A 15,583-nucleotide genomic window follows, 5' to 3' on the forward strand; every position below is an offset into this window, starting at 1 on the left:
ATGGGATTAGCGCCCTCATAAGAGAGGCCCAAGGGAGGCTTGTTTGCCCCTTTTACTGCGTGAAGACAAAGAGAGAAGGTGTCATGTATAATCAGGAAACAGCCCCTCACCAAACCCCAAATCTGCCATCTTCTTAATTCTGAACTTCCTGGCCTCCAGACTGTAATAAATATATTTCTGTTGTTTATGAGCTTTTCAGTATGTGGCATTTTGTTATAGCAGCCCCAATGGATTAAGACAATGGCAGAGCCAGAATAAAAAACTAGAGCTGACTTCAAAGCCTATGCTTTTTAAATTTCATAGCAGACAGAACCACATTTTTAAAGATAGGTAGAATAATGTAGAGTATTTGCAAAAGAAAGTTATAAACATCAATTCAAATATATTTTGACAGAAAACAGTCATCTACTCTTAGAGGCAAAAGTTCTGAACAATGATGTTATGTATTTGTTTTATTCTTGCCAGACCCCCAAACAAGAAATGTTAATATTAATTAACTGTGGCTAAGGTTCCACTCTTGACTAGTGTGTTCTAAAAGTCTAATAATCTTGTTACTGTCTCTTAAAGATTGAGAGAAAAAAAAAAAACATTATTGAATAAAGGTGACAGTAATCCCTTTAAATAACATTAAAGTAAAACAGTGTGAAGAAATAGAAAACTGACAGCAAAGCCCTATTCCTTATCTTAAAACCTGTTTTCCATGCTCAGAAAACTAGCTGCCAACACATAAGGAACTGTCTGGCAATTCTACGACTAAGCACATCTGCTCAGGGCCATTTCTCACATGGGATTGTTTCCAAGACACACTATGAATTAAAACTAGTGATCCATGAATTCCAGATTTCCATAGCATTTTTATAATAGAAGACACAATATTATTTAAATTGGAATATGAAACATCTGAGAAAAATATGTTATCTCAGCTAAAACAAAACTATTACCCGGCAAAAGTACATGTCTTTTAAAAAAGTAAGATAGTATATAAAAATTATCAGCACATACATTTTTAAAGAAAAAAATATGCATTTGTAAAAAAGATTAAAATGAATACAATGAATGTATACAAACTGTGATTTATATAATTTACCTTTTCAGATTTAATATGATAGAGCAATACTAAGAATTGCATTCCTATCACATCAGCTCTAATGCTCTTCAATGAAGCCACTTATATATAAGTAATTTTGCTATCATATTTTAAAGATGTTCTGGATTTTATTTCACATTTAAATATAGAGAAACCACTAAACATAAAAAATATTTAAGGCTCTAGCACCCAAACTTTGAGATTATTGGTAATAAAAACATTTAAAAGTTAACATAGCTTAAAGCCTGGATCTATAATGAGAAACACTAAAAATCTTTTAAATTCATTGTGCAAAGCTTCTATTAATTATATTAAAATGATTTTTTTCAGGTGTGTTGTTTTGGAAATCCAACTTCTAAGTGGTCACACATTTCTGTGTAGCTGAAGGAGACAAAATATAATTTTTAAAAATAATGACAGTTCAAGAAAACAATTGTGCCCTGAGAGGTCAAAGAGCAAAGGACGCAGATAGAAAATCTGCATGAATAAATTAGCTTTGTCTCTCCAATAAAGTGCAATTTAATTATTTAATTAACTGACTCACTCACTCAAGTATTTTTTTGAGCACCTGCCATATGTCTAGTACTGTGCTAGATGACGGCAAGATAAAAATCACCAAATCATAATCCATGCCTTCCAGGGGCTCAAAGACTAGTGTAGAGAGATGGATTTGTAAACAATAAAGTGTTAAAAATGCTGTGACAGTGTAAGATATCAGATCTAACCAACTGCATCTTGCTTCTAACCTCCAAACTCTCTTTGTCCATTCCTGGGCATAGGCTGAATTAGCCTTGGGAAGGAATTTAGTTTATAGTTTAAATAGCCCTTCCCAAAAGCTACATTGTTCTTGTAAAATGAATGAAAGGCCCCGAGCCACCAAGTTAGGATGAGAGGGGCTGGAATTCTAAATACTACCAGCCATTTAGTCTGGAGGTCTTAAGATTTGCAACTTCCCCAATTACTCTTGAAGGTAACATTACTATTGTAAACCTAAGATTGTTCTTTTAAGATGTCTTTCCAGGTTTTTGCATTTCTGACAACCGGATGGCCCCACCTGGACCTGCCAACCGGTTCTGTGGCCCCTACTCAGGAACTGACTCAGCATAAGAGGACAGCTTCGAGTCCCTGTGATTTCATCCTTGAGCCAACCAATCAGCACTCCTGACTCACTGGCCCCTACCCGCCAAATTATCCTTAAAAACTCTGATCCCTGAGGGTTTTCGGGGAGACTGATTTGAATAATAATAAAACTCTGGTCTCCCGCCAAAAAAAAAAAAAAAAAAAGGAAAAAAATGCTGTGACAGATGTATGTGCAGTCTACAGTTGAGGCACATAGGAAGAAGGCATGTTTGGTACTACAGGAGACTCAAGCTGAGTAATTTGTCAAGTTGAATAATTTGGATTATATCCTATAGGTATTTAGTAACCATTGAAGGAGAGTGACATGATCAGACATATTTTAGAAAGATCACTTTGATAACAGTATGAAAAAGGAAGATGGAGGCAGTAAGCTAATTTAGAGGTTACAGCTGTAGCTCAGATGAGAAAGTAATGAAGTGAAAGATCAGAGAGACATTTACAAGGTAGAGTTGGGACAGAAAAGAATTTATGATGTCTCCTAGTTTTCTGAATCAGGAATTGGATGGTACAATTCACGAATATGGAAAAAAGATTTGAGAGATAATGATAAGGTTAGTTTGGAGCCTGCTGCTTTTCAGGTGTCTCTGAGCCATGTGGGTAGAGAGAACCAGGAGAACTTCGAGCTAGAAAAATTTAATGAGATCTCATCCTCATAGAAACTGTCGAAGCTACAAAAGTGCGTGTGAGATGAAATGGGTGAAATTAAAATAACTTTGAGGCTATCACATTATACATAAACTTATTATAAAGACTGTTTCTACCCTCAGAGCACAGATGTACATTTTTAAGTTCTCAATGAATATAAAATAAATTGATTTGACAAATTATAGGCTCCTTATATGAAGATAATATCTATGTCTGTTAATGAGATAAGTCCTTAGTGGCTAAGTTATTATTATTTTGAGATGGAGTCTTGCTCTGTTGCCCAGGCTGGAGTACAATGGCACAATCTCAGGTCACTGCAACCTCTGCTTCCTGGGTTCAAGCAATTCTTCTGTCTCAGTCTCCTGAGTAGCTGGGATTACAGGTGCCCACCACCACGCCCAGCTAATTTTTGTATTTTTAGTAGAGATGGGGTTTCACCATGTTCGCCAGGCTGTTCTCAAACTCCTGACCTCAGGTGATCCACCCACCTTGGCCTCCAAAAGTGCTGAGATTATAGGCTTGAGCTACCATACCTGGCCAGCTAAAATTATTTTTAACAAATATTCTGATGATGCTACTCTGATGAAACATTAATAAGGAACCCATGCAAATGCTTTACTTAATCTTTTTTTTTTTTTTTTTGAGACGGAGTTTCACTCTTGTTGCCCAGGCTGGAGTGCAAAGGTGTGATCTCAGCTCATTGCAACCTCTGCCTCCCGGGTTCAAGTGATTCTCCTGCCCCAGCCTCCCTAGTAGCTGGGATTATAGGCATGTGCCACCAAGTTCGGCTAATTTTGTATTTTTAGTAGAGACGGGGTTTCTCCATATTGGTCAGGCTGGTCTTGAACTCCCAACCTCAGGTGATCCGCCCGCCTCAGCCTCCCAAAGTGCTGGGATTACACGCGTAAGCCACAGCGCCCGGCCACTACTTAGTCTTTATAGTACATCCTTTTAAAAGATAACATTGGTTATTCCTAAAAATATATAATAAATGACAATCTTTCCCTTCGAAGACTTTACAAGGCAGGCATAAAATCTAAGCACATGAGAGTTGGAAAATAATTATCATCATAACTCAGTTGGATATATATTATAAATAAATATATAAGACAAAAAAGCACCTCTGGAAAAACAGTATAAATCTAAGTTTAAATGAATAAATACTGAGTAGGTTTTCACAAGAATAAAAGAGTAAAAATCTGGTAGAATGAATGAGATAAGTCTTTTGGGAGATGGCAAGTTTTAGCTAGGTTTAGAAAATTATAAATTTTATGAGAAACAGAATGACCTAAGGCAAAAAGGAGGTTACCAAAAGTTTTTCTGAGAAACAGCAATATGACTACTTTTCTGTATAACTGGAGGGTTGAGGAAGATCAGGTGAATGAAGGTTCTTAAGAAAATAGGCTGAAGAGTTTTATCTACTATGACAAGGTATCACCAAAAACTCTCAAAATGAAATATGATTAAAGCTTTAATTATAAATTCACATGATTTTAACTTTTTTGCACCACACTATCAGACAACAAATGAAATTAATATGTTTCAGTATAAGCACAAACTTGAACAACTCTAGTGTAGTGCTTAAGCAGTTTCTAATTTAGTTATTCTTGGCATGGTTACATAGAGCATCTCAAAACCTAAATTCTGGTAATGTCAATATGCCCATCATTCAGAATCTGTCATACTTGAAAGCAACACCCTCTTCCCTAAAAGAAGCATCTGTTTATCCTTATGTTCCTTCAAATCTGTGGCAGGAAAAGCAAGTATAGTTTTATGTATACAACTCTGAACTGCTTAATGTTAAGCTATGGAATACTGTCAGTAAATATTATGGCAAAGTTGCTCATGGACAATTAAACACTTAAGACGTTTTAGGCTTTGGAAAACTGCAACTAGTTTTATCAATCTCTAAACTCAATGTATAATCTTTAGGCCCTAATGTCCACGCTAAATGAATCTTCCAGGCAGATGTCAAAAATCAAAGTATCTACTCATCATACTTTTTCCCCCCAATCAACTCTCCTACTTAACTTCCCTACTGCTGTGCATACTGTCAGAGAGCTAGGCTTAGATGCTCACTAGATTAGTAGTTGCAAGATGTGAGTTCTAATTTGGCTTTTCCATGAATTTGTTGTGCAACTCTGGACAAGACAAATAGTTTCTAAGCCTTTGGTTCACTTTGAGTTTTCTATAAAATTAGGAAGTTAAACTAGATGAACATTAACATACTTTGTAGCAATAAAATTTCATGATTCTTCCCCTGTCCTTTAGTCCAATATTATGAAGTTCGGCCCATTTTTCCTATATAGATTTTTTGTATGCATTTTTATTCTCTATTTCCATTACTATAATATGATTGCAGGTCTTTATGAACCAGTTTCCTTACTCATCCTTCCAGGATCTCTACCTTCTAATTTATCCTAAGTATGCCAAAAATCTTATATTCTTTTTTTCCTTCTACTCTTTTCTTAACCTTGAATGCAAAGTTGAACTTTTACACTATTCACTCCATGACCTATTATCATTATCAGCTGTAAAAGATGTTTTCGTTTGTTTATTTTTGTTTTTTGCTTATTCCCAATCCCTTTCTCATTCTCCTCCATTTCATAAGTTCACATAAAATGTGATATGTCCTCAGATATACACATTTACTGGTAAAACATATATTGTTATTACAAGCATGTGTTTTATGCTATAGATCCATATATTTTACTTTTTAAATATAAACATTGTTTTCTAGTTCTACCCATGATGCTGTAACTACGTCTTTTCATGTAAATATGTGTTTCTAAATAATGCACAGTATTTCACAGGATGTAATTACCACATTTTACTGTTCATTCCCTTAGTTACAGATACCTAGGTTGTCTTCAATTCTCCACTTCCACAAATAGCCTCATTCCACAGAGATAATCATTAACTTGAAGTAAGGATACATAATTTCTGGGAATGGTACTTTATTCTCTTGTAATGCACACACACATACACTACATATATATGTAATAGACATATAATTTTTACTATATATTATGAATATATATTGAGATATCCATATACATATATCAATGATCAATACTATTGTTCAAAACATTTAAACTGTATCGCACTGTAATTTTTTGGCCTCGTTATTACACTCCACATTTTTACATTGATTGTTGAGTATGAAGTAGTATCACGTTTTTTACTTGCATTTTCCTGATCGCTGTAACTTTTGAAATGCTTATTCATATCCTTTGCCTAATTTTTGATGAGTTAATTATTCTTATTGATACTTAATCAGTTAATGTGTCCTTAACACTAATCTGTTGTCAGTTACAATACATGCACTGTAAATGTCTTCTCACAGACTATCAGTTGTCTTTTCATTTGACTTACATTGTTTTTGTAACAGAAGCCTAATATTTTAACATATTTAAGTAAAGGAATCTTTTCCTTTTTGTCTTGTATTTAAATCTTTTGTTTTTTCATGACAGGCTAATTTTAATTTTTGTAGAGATGGGGTTTCACCATGTTGGCCAGGCTGTTCTCAAAATCCTGACCTTAGGTGATCGGTCTGCCTCAGCCTCCCAAAGTGCTGCGATTACAGGCATAAGCCACTGCGCCCAGCCTAAATCTTGATTAAGAAGTATTTCTCTAAGGAGAGGAAGCAGAGCAAGATGGCTGAATAGAACTCTCCAACAACTGTTCCCCTGCAAAAATACCAAATTGAATGACCACTCACATAAGAAAGCATCTTCATAAGAACCAAAAAATCATGTGAGTGATCACAATACCTGGTTTGAACATAATATCAAGGAAAGAGGTACCGATGAGTGTAGGAAAGACAGTTTTTCATTACCTATACAAACTGCCCACAATCCCAAGCAGTGCAGAGCGGACAGATAATTTGTGTGTTAGAGGGAGGGTGAAGTAAGTGTTGAACTTTGCATTAGAACTCAGTGCTGTCCTGTCACAGTAGAACACAACACAGGCTAGAATTCCACTAGCACCCATGGAGGGAGCATTTAGACCAGCCCCAAACCAGAGGGGAATTCACCGTCCCAGTGGGAGGAAACCAAGTCTCTGCTGCCTTCACTACCACTGACTAAAGTAGCCTGGGCCTGGAATAAATTTAAGTGGTAGTCAGGCCACAAGGACTGCAGTCCTAAGGCAAGCCCTGGTGCTGCACTGGTCTCAGAGGCAGTGCACTTAGGGTACAACCCAGTGTGACCAGCAGTGGCAACCAAGGGATTGCCTGTGTCATCCCTTCCCAAACTCCAGGCAGTACTGCTCCAAAGAGACTCTTTCTGCGTGGGGAAAGGGGAAGGAAGAGTATAGAGGACTGTGTCTTGCAACTTGAATACTAGCTCAGCCACAGTAAAAGCACCAAGCAGATTTCTGAAGTCCCAGATTCTAGATTTTTGCACCTGAATGGGTTTCTAGACTTACTCTGTGCTAGAAGAGAATCCACTCCTCTAATGGGATGCACCCCATCCTGGCAGAATTCACCCCCTGCTAACTGAAGTGGTCCTGGGCCTTGAATAAACATCAGGCAGTGGTGGCTGCAGGCCTTGGGTTAGCCCCAGTACCGTACTGGTCTGCAGGGATTCAGGTGTGACTCTGTGTAGTGCTAGCTGTGAAAGCCATGAGAATGGCCATGTCACCTCTCCCCAACTCCAGACAGCACAGTGCACAGAGAGACTCCTTCTGATTGTGGAAGGAGTAAGAGACTTTGCCTGGTTACCCAGGGAATTATCCCTCATCTTACCGAAGTCTAGCAAGTCTGTGTATGCAGGAGGATCTAAGAGCTGCAGCATTCCTAGGCTTCGATTCCTTAGGAATCCTTAGGAATTCCTTAGGAATCGAAGCCTAGGAATGGTTCTGAAATGGCTTCTGCAATGTTCTGAAATGGCTGCAATAATTGCAGGCTTAGGTCACAACACTCAATCTCTTTTAGATTCGTGGAAAGCCCACTCAAGAAGGAAGAATACAAACAAGCCAAGACTGCAAAAATTATAATAAATACCTAACTCTTCATTGCTCAGATACCAATGAGCCTCCACAAGTACAAAGAACATTCAGGAAAAACATGACCTTACCAGATGAACTAAATAAGGCACCAGTGTAACCAATCCTAGACTGACAGAAATATGTGACCTTACACACAAGGAATTCAAAGTATTAATTGCTGTTTTGGGGAAGCTCAACAAGTTTCAAGATAACAGAAGGAATTCAGAATCCCATCAGAAATTTGACAGAGACTGAAATAATTTTTTAAAAGTCATGTAGAAATTCTGGAGTTGAAAAATTCAGTTGGAAAACTGACAAATGCATCACTCTCTCAAAAGCAGAACTGAACAACCAGAAGAATCCATGAGCTTGAAGACAGGCTATACGAAAATACACACTCAGAGGAGAAAAAAAGAATGAAACATGCCTACAATATCTTTAAAACAGTCTTAAAGGGGCAAAGCTAAGAGTTACTGGTCTTAAAGAGGATGTACTAAGAGAGATGATGTAGAAAGTTTATTCAAAGAAATAATAACAGAGAACTTTCCAAACCCACAGAAAGATATGAATATCCAAGTACAAGAAGGTCAAAGAACACCAAGCAGATTCAAACCAAATAAGACTACTTCTGGACATATAATAATCAAAGTCTCGAAGGTCAAGGATAAAGGATCTTAAAAGCAGCAAGAGAAGAGAAGCAAATAATATGTAAAAGAAAAACTGTCTTTCAAACATAGAGGAGAAATTAAAACTTTCACAGAAAAAAAAAAAAAAAAAAAGCTTATGGAATTTGTCAACACCAAACCTGTCTTACAAGAAATGTTAAAGGGAGTTCTTCAATCCAAAAGAAAAGAATGTTCATTAGTAACAAGATATCATCTGAAGATATAAAACTCACTGGCAACAGTAAGTACACAGACAAATACAGAATAGTCTAACTCTGGTCAGACACCTTTAATTCTAATTGTGATGTATAAACCACTAATACCTTTCTTCAGAAGACTAGAAGACAGACTTACCAAAAATGATAAATACTACAACTTTTGAAGAGATAGACAATATAAAATATACATAAATAGAGACAACAAATCAAAAAGCAGTGGAGATGAAGTTAAAGTGTGGAGTTTTAAATTCTCTTTGCTTATTTTTCTTGATAATCAGAGTTAAGCTGTCGTCAGTTTAAAACAATTGGTTATAGTATTTGCAAGCCTCATGGTAACCACAAAATAAAAACTATAATAGATACAAAAAAATCTGAAAAGCCAAGAAATTAAAATCTACTACAAGAGAAAGTCACTTTTACCCAAAGGAAGACAGAAAGGAAGGGAGGACCAACAATACAATCCCAGAAAAAAAGTAACAAAATGGCAGTAGTGAGTCCTTACCTATTACTAATAACACTAAATGTAACTGGACTGAATTCTCAAATAAAAAAAAAGTAGCTGAATAGAAAAAAAATAAGACCTAATCATATACTGCCTACAAGAAACTCATTTCATCTATAAAGACACCCAAAGACTGAAAATATAGGAAATATTTTCAATATTTCCATGCAAACCAAAACCCCAAAAGAGCAAGCGTAGCTATACTTACACCAGATAAAATAGATTTCAAGACAAAAATTGTAAAGAGAGTCAAAAATGTTATTATATAATGATAAAGGGGTCAATCCCACAAAAGGATATAAGAATTATAAATATATATGTACTCAATGCTGGAACATCCACATATATAAAGCAAATATTAAAACTAAAGATAAAGTTAGACACCAATAAAATAATAGCTGAGAACTTCAACACCCCTCTTTCAGAACTGGACAGATAATCTACATAGAATATCAACAAAGAAACATTAGATTCAATTTGTACTATAGACTACATTGACCTAATAAACATTTACAGAGTATTTCATCCAACAGGTGAAAAATACACGTTCTTCTTCTCAGTATATGAAACGGTCTCAAGGACAGAACATATATTAGGCCATAAAACAAGTCCCCAAAATTCAAACAAACTGAAATTATATAAAGTATCTTTTCTGACTACAAAGGAATAAAACTAAAATTCAGTAACAAGAGGAACTTGAAACAACACAAACATAAGGAAATTAAACAATATGCTCCTGAATGACCATTGAGTCAATTAACCAATTTAGAAGGAAATTTAAATATTTGTTAAATAAAAATAGAAACAATGTATCACAACCTACAGATACAGCAAAAGCAGCACTAAAAGTGAAGTTTATAGTAATAGACACCTCCATCAAAAAGTAGAAAAACTTCAAATAAACAACCTAAGGCTATTTCTTAAACAACTGGAAAAGCAAGAGAAAACCAAACTTAACATTAGTATAAGAAATAATAAAGAGCAGAGCAGAAATAAATAAAATTCAGACTAAAAAATACAAAAGATAAATGAAAAAAAGTTGTTTTTTTAAGACAAACAAATCAACAAACCTTTAGCCAATCTAAAAAAAAATACGGAAGACTCAGGTAAATAAAATGAGATGAAGAAGGAGATATTACAACTGAAACCACAAAAATTCAAAATATCATTAGAAACTATTATGAAAAACAATATGCCAATAAATTAGAAAATCTAGAAGAAATGAATAAATTCCTAGAAACATCCGACCTACCAAGATTTAACCATGAAGAAATACAAAACTTGAACAGACCAATAACAAATAAAGAGATAGAAGCGGCAATAAAAAATCTCCCATCAAAGAAAAGACTGGGACTTGATGGCTTCATTGCTGGATTCTATTGAACATTTGAAGAAGAACTAATACCAATCCTACTCTAACTATTCCAAAAAATTGTGAAAGGAATACTTCCAAACTTATTCAGTATCACCCTGATACCAAAACCAGACAAAGACACAGCAAAATAAGGAGTGCTATACGCCAACATCTCTGATGAACACAGATGCAAAAATCCTCAACAAAATATTAGGAAACTCAATTCAACAACATATTAAAGAGATCATTCTTCATGATCAAGTGGGATTCATCCCAGGGATGAATGGATGGTTCAATACGTGAAAATCAATAAATGTGATATATCAACAGAACAAAAGACAAAAACCATATGATAATTTCAATTGATGCTGAAAAAGCATTTGATAAAATTCAACATCCCTTTTTGATAAAAACTCTAAAGAAAACCTGGGTATAAGAGAAACATATCTCAACACAGTAAAAGCAATGTATGACAAACCCACAGCTAATATCATACTGAATGGGGAAAAACTGAAAGCCTTTCTGCTAATATCTGGAACAAGACAAGGATACCTACTTTCACCACTATTATTCAACACAGTGTAAGGAGTCCTAGCCAAAATAGTTAGACAAGAGAAGGAAATAAAGGGCACCCAAATTGGAAAGGAAGAAGTCAAATTATCCTTGTTCACAGATGACATGATCTTATATTTAGAAAAACCTAAAGATTCAATCAAAAAAACTATTAGATTGGATAAATTAAGTAAAGTTGCCACATACAAGATCACCAAACAAACAAAAATCAGTATTATTTCTATATGCCAACTGAACAGTCTGGGAAAAACAAAACAAAACAAAACAAAACCCAAGAACTTTACAATAGCTACAAATAAAACAAAATACTCAGGAACAAATAATGAAAGAAGTAAAAGAACCCTAAAAGAAAACTATTAAACTTTGATGAAAGAAATTGAAGATGACACAAAACAATGGAAAGATATTCCATGTTCATGAATCGGAAGAATTAATATTGTTAAAGTATCCATAGTACCCAAAGCAATCAAATCTATAGATTAAATGCAATCAAAATACCAATGACATTCTTTACAGAAATAGACAAAAATCCTAAAATTTAAAGGGAACCAAAAAAGACACAGGATAAAGCAATCCTGAGCAAAGAGAACAAAGCTAGAGGCATCACATTAACTGACTTCAAATTACACTACAAACTTACAGTAAACAAAACAGAATGGTACTGGCATAAAAACAGACACACAGATGAATTGAACAGACAGAGAACCCAGAAATAAATCAATGCATTTACAGTCAATGCATTTTCAACCCCTATTTCTCGCCATAAACCCAAATCAAATCAAAATGTATCAAAGACTAAATCTAAGACCTGAAACTATGAAACTACTAGAAGAAAACGTCGGGGAAACACTCCAGACATTTGTATGGGTAAAGATTTCTTGAGGAGGACTTCAAAAGTACAGGCAACCAAAGCAAAAATGTACATATGGGATCATATCAAGCTAAAAAGCTTCTGGACAGCAAAGGAAACAATAAGTAAATGAAAAAACTCACAGAATGGAAGAAAATATTTGTAAACTACCCACTGGACAAGGGATTAATAACCAGAATTGGAATATATAAAGAGCTAAAATGACTCAAGAGGAAGAAAAAGAACAAATAATGGGCAAAATATCTGAATAGTCATTTCTCAAAAGAAGACATACAAATGGACAATAGGTATATGAAAAAATGCTCAAATGATTTGTGGGTTCTCCATTCGTGGGTTCAACCAATTGCAGATTGAAAATATTTTTAAAACAATAAAAATAATCATAATCAGATTATTTAAAGTATATGGGAAGATGTACATAGGTTATATATAAATACTATGTCATTTTATCTAAGGGACTTGAACATCTGTGTATTTAGAGGTCTGACTGTGTATCACAGTTATCTCCTAATAATCTTGGTTTCAGTTTCTTCCCATCCTAACAGATCATACACACAAAAAGATATTGACAGAAGCTTAACAAAAGGAAGGAAAAAAAAAAACACCCATAGGGAAAATTACAGCATCATCAGCTCCCTCAAAGAAAAATAATTAACAATAAAATAATGAAACTCATTTTTGAAAATACCTAAGTTTTTTTCGGAGTTGTTCGATCATCACACTTTGTTCAGTTACTGTTTTCAGAAACTGTTGGTTAGTCTGCCACGAGAAAAATAAAAGTATCAGTATTAGAATATTTAATAACCGTATCTTTAAAGATGACACATCAGACACACAAGTAGAAAAAAAATTTAGTGAGATTTATGATAATGATTAGAGTTTTTGAGGGTAAAATGTAACGTTGGCCTTCTTTCCTTGCCTTTACTACTTCATTGGATACCTGTTTCACTTGAAACTACCTACACATGCATTCCTGTCTTATGGCTTTCTTTGGCTATCTGAATCTCTTTTGCTCATCTATCCAACTGTGCATAAATCTATAAGTGTTACAGAAATAATGTTCCACCCTGTTCTGAGCAGCCTGACATGTCTGAAGGGAACTGGCACATAAAAAACCCAAACTCCCTTCTTGCATGGGTGAAGTAACTCTGAGGCTTGTGTTCTACACTGTCTTTCAGAATTCATTAAGTTTTAGTTACTCACAGTGTTAACTTCCTTAATTTTAAAAAGCCTTTTATTGGCTGTCTTCTCTTCTCTTTGGTACCACTTCCCCACCTTCTTACTGGTGCTCTCTGGTATTACTTACTAAATAAATGACATGTTTTGGAACTTTTTCCTGAAGGTCGGCTTCTGGAGAAATCCATAGTAAGATATGAAGTAGTCTTCTAAATGTAGAACTACTTTTTTTTTTTTGGCATAAGAAAATTTATTACTACAGTGTTTGCACCATTAAAATTTATGATCTTGGTCTTTCCTTCTTGCCTTTGTACAGGGCCAGAAGAGACACACTGGCTACTTTGACAACCTTAAAGCGGACTCCAGGAATATCACCAACAGCATGACCTTTGCGACCTAATCCAGCAACCAGAACTTCATCGTTTTCCTCAATAAAGTTCAAGCAACCGTCGTTGGGTACAAAGGCTGTGATTTTCTTGCCATTCTTGATCAGCTGGACCCTGACACACTTCCTAATGGCAGAATTTGGCTGTTTGGCTTCAACTCCTACTTTTTCCAGGACGATTCCTTTTGCATGAGAAGCACCTCCAAAAGGGTTGGCCTTCAGGGCTATGCCCAAATGGGCTTTCTTGTACTGTTTATCATGCCACTTCTGGTCTCCTTGGTGACTGCGGAGCTTCCCAGCAGTACGAAGTCCACGACACTTGCCCATCCTGTCGGCGCCACCGGCCTGAGCGAAAGAGAGAAGCAGCCAGAACTACTTTTCTTAAGGGAATTGATTTTCTTCCATAACTGCTGGTTTTATCCATGATGATACAAATTCCTTATCCCTTTTCTTTATATATTATGGTTTCTCCTGATTGATCTTAATAATTTTGATTTAATCCTGTCCCAACATATCATGCTTACATTTCTCCAACTAAAGTCCCTGAGATAGCTTTCATTGTGCTTCTCTCATGCTCTATTTGAGCTCATTGACTTCATATTTTTAACATACTATTGTATTTTCCTCTGCCCAGGATGTCCTCATTCTGTCTGCATTCATTCCTCAATACCATGTGTGTTTTACTCATTCTCAGGTAGAATTTACCGTTTCCTTTCTGCATTTTGATAAAACTTAATACATATCTTTTCAATGCACATTATATTTAAATATTAAAGTGTAGGTATTCCTGATTAAAATATGAGCCTTTTTAAAGGATCAGCTTTTCCCAGAACTCCCAGTGCCTGGCACATGATTGAGTACATCACAGGCACAACTAGTGTTTTATTATATATACTGTCTTGGCACTAGCGTAATTAATGCTTGTGTTTTTGACCATTTGGGAACACCTCAAAGATAGATTACATAGAGCACTTAACAGAAGAATAAGCTAAAATTCTGCATTTTAAGAATCTAGTGCTGGAAACCCAGGTGCTTAACTTGCTAGCAAGCCTAGTAAGAGCTCCACAACTGCATCTGAATATGGAATAGTTGTTCTATATTTATGATCATAAAGAAAATTATGTACTATATTAATATTTTAGAATTAAGAGACTCAAGAAGGTGTAGGGAAGCATCCTTTTCAACCATCATCTATTTAGCACCTTTTTCACTGATTATTTAATATGTCAGCCTGTTTTACCAAGGAGACACAGATTTTATGGTTGATGCATTTCTGCAACTTAGAGAACCTATACTTTCATGCAAGATAGTTAGTATGCAATTAAATATTTTTGAGTAAATTGTAGAGATGGGCAAATATTAAAAAACATTTCAGTAAAGCAAACCTATGGGAAATGTGAAATTATAATATATCTACAGCATAATAAATAGAAATATGTACTTTTATGTACCATTCATGTCAGAGCATATCTGTTACATATTACTAATTTGCATTGGTAAAGACAGATATTTATTTGTATCAATTTGTAGTAAGAATACTTACATGAGTTATACACTTCTAAAACATGTTTAAGCATACAATATGTAATTGTTGACTACAGGTACAATATTGCACAGATCTCTAGAGGTTATTCATCTTGTTTGACTGAAACTTCACGTGTGTTGATTAGTAAGTCCCTATTTCTTCTCCCCATAGGCCCTGGTAGTCACCATTCCAATCTCTGTTTCTATAAATCTGTCTACTATAGATACTTCCATATAAGTAAAATCATACAGTGTTTGTCTTTCTGTGACTGGCTTATTTCATTTAATGCTCTCAAAGTTTATTCATGTTATCACATATTGCATAATTTCCTTCTTTTTAAAGGCTGAATAGCATTCCACTGTCCGTTAATACATTTTAATCCACTCCTCTTTGATGGACATTTAGGTTGTTTTCATATCTTGGCTAATGTGAACATGCTGCAATAAGCACAGG

General features: G+C 35.1%; 1 protein-coding gene and 1 pseudogene across 2 annotated transcripts in view; both read right to left on the reverse strand.

Annotated features, from left to right (window-relative positions):
- The window catches only part of SCLT1 (sodium channel and clathrin linker 1), a 211,044-nt gene that overhangs the window by 91,076 nt on the left and 104,385 nt on the right, over window positions 1-15,583 (reverse strand). The window contains exon 9 of the mRNA XM_025386661.1: window positions 12,733-12,803. Coding sequence (XP_025242446.1) covers window positions 12,733-12,803 — 71 coding nt within the window. The remainder of the gene's footprint in view (window positions 1-12,732; window positions 12,804-15,583) is intronic.
- On the reverse strand, window positions 13,446-13,971 carry LOC112625395 (annotated as a pseudogene). Its single transcript, XR_003119580.1, has one exon. The product of XR_003119580.1 is annotated as a 40S ribosomal protein S23 pseudogene (transcript).

The sequence above is a fragment of the Theropithecus gelada genome, chromosome 5, assembly GCF_003255815.1.
Source record: "Theropithecus gelada isolate Dixy chromosome 5, Tgel_1.0, whole genome shotgun sequence".
Lineage (NCBI taxonomy): Eukaryota > Metazoa > Chordata > Mammalia > Primates > Cercopithecidae > Theropithecus > Theropithecus gelada.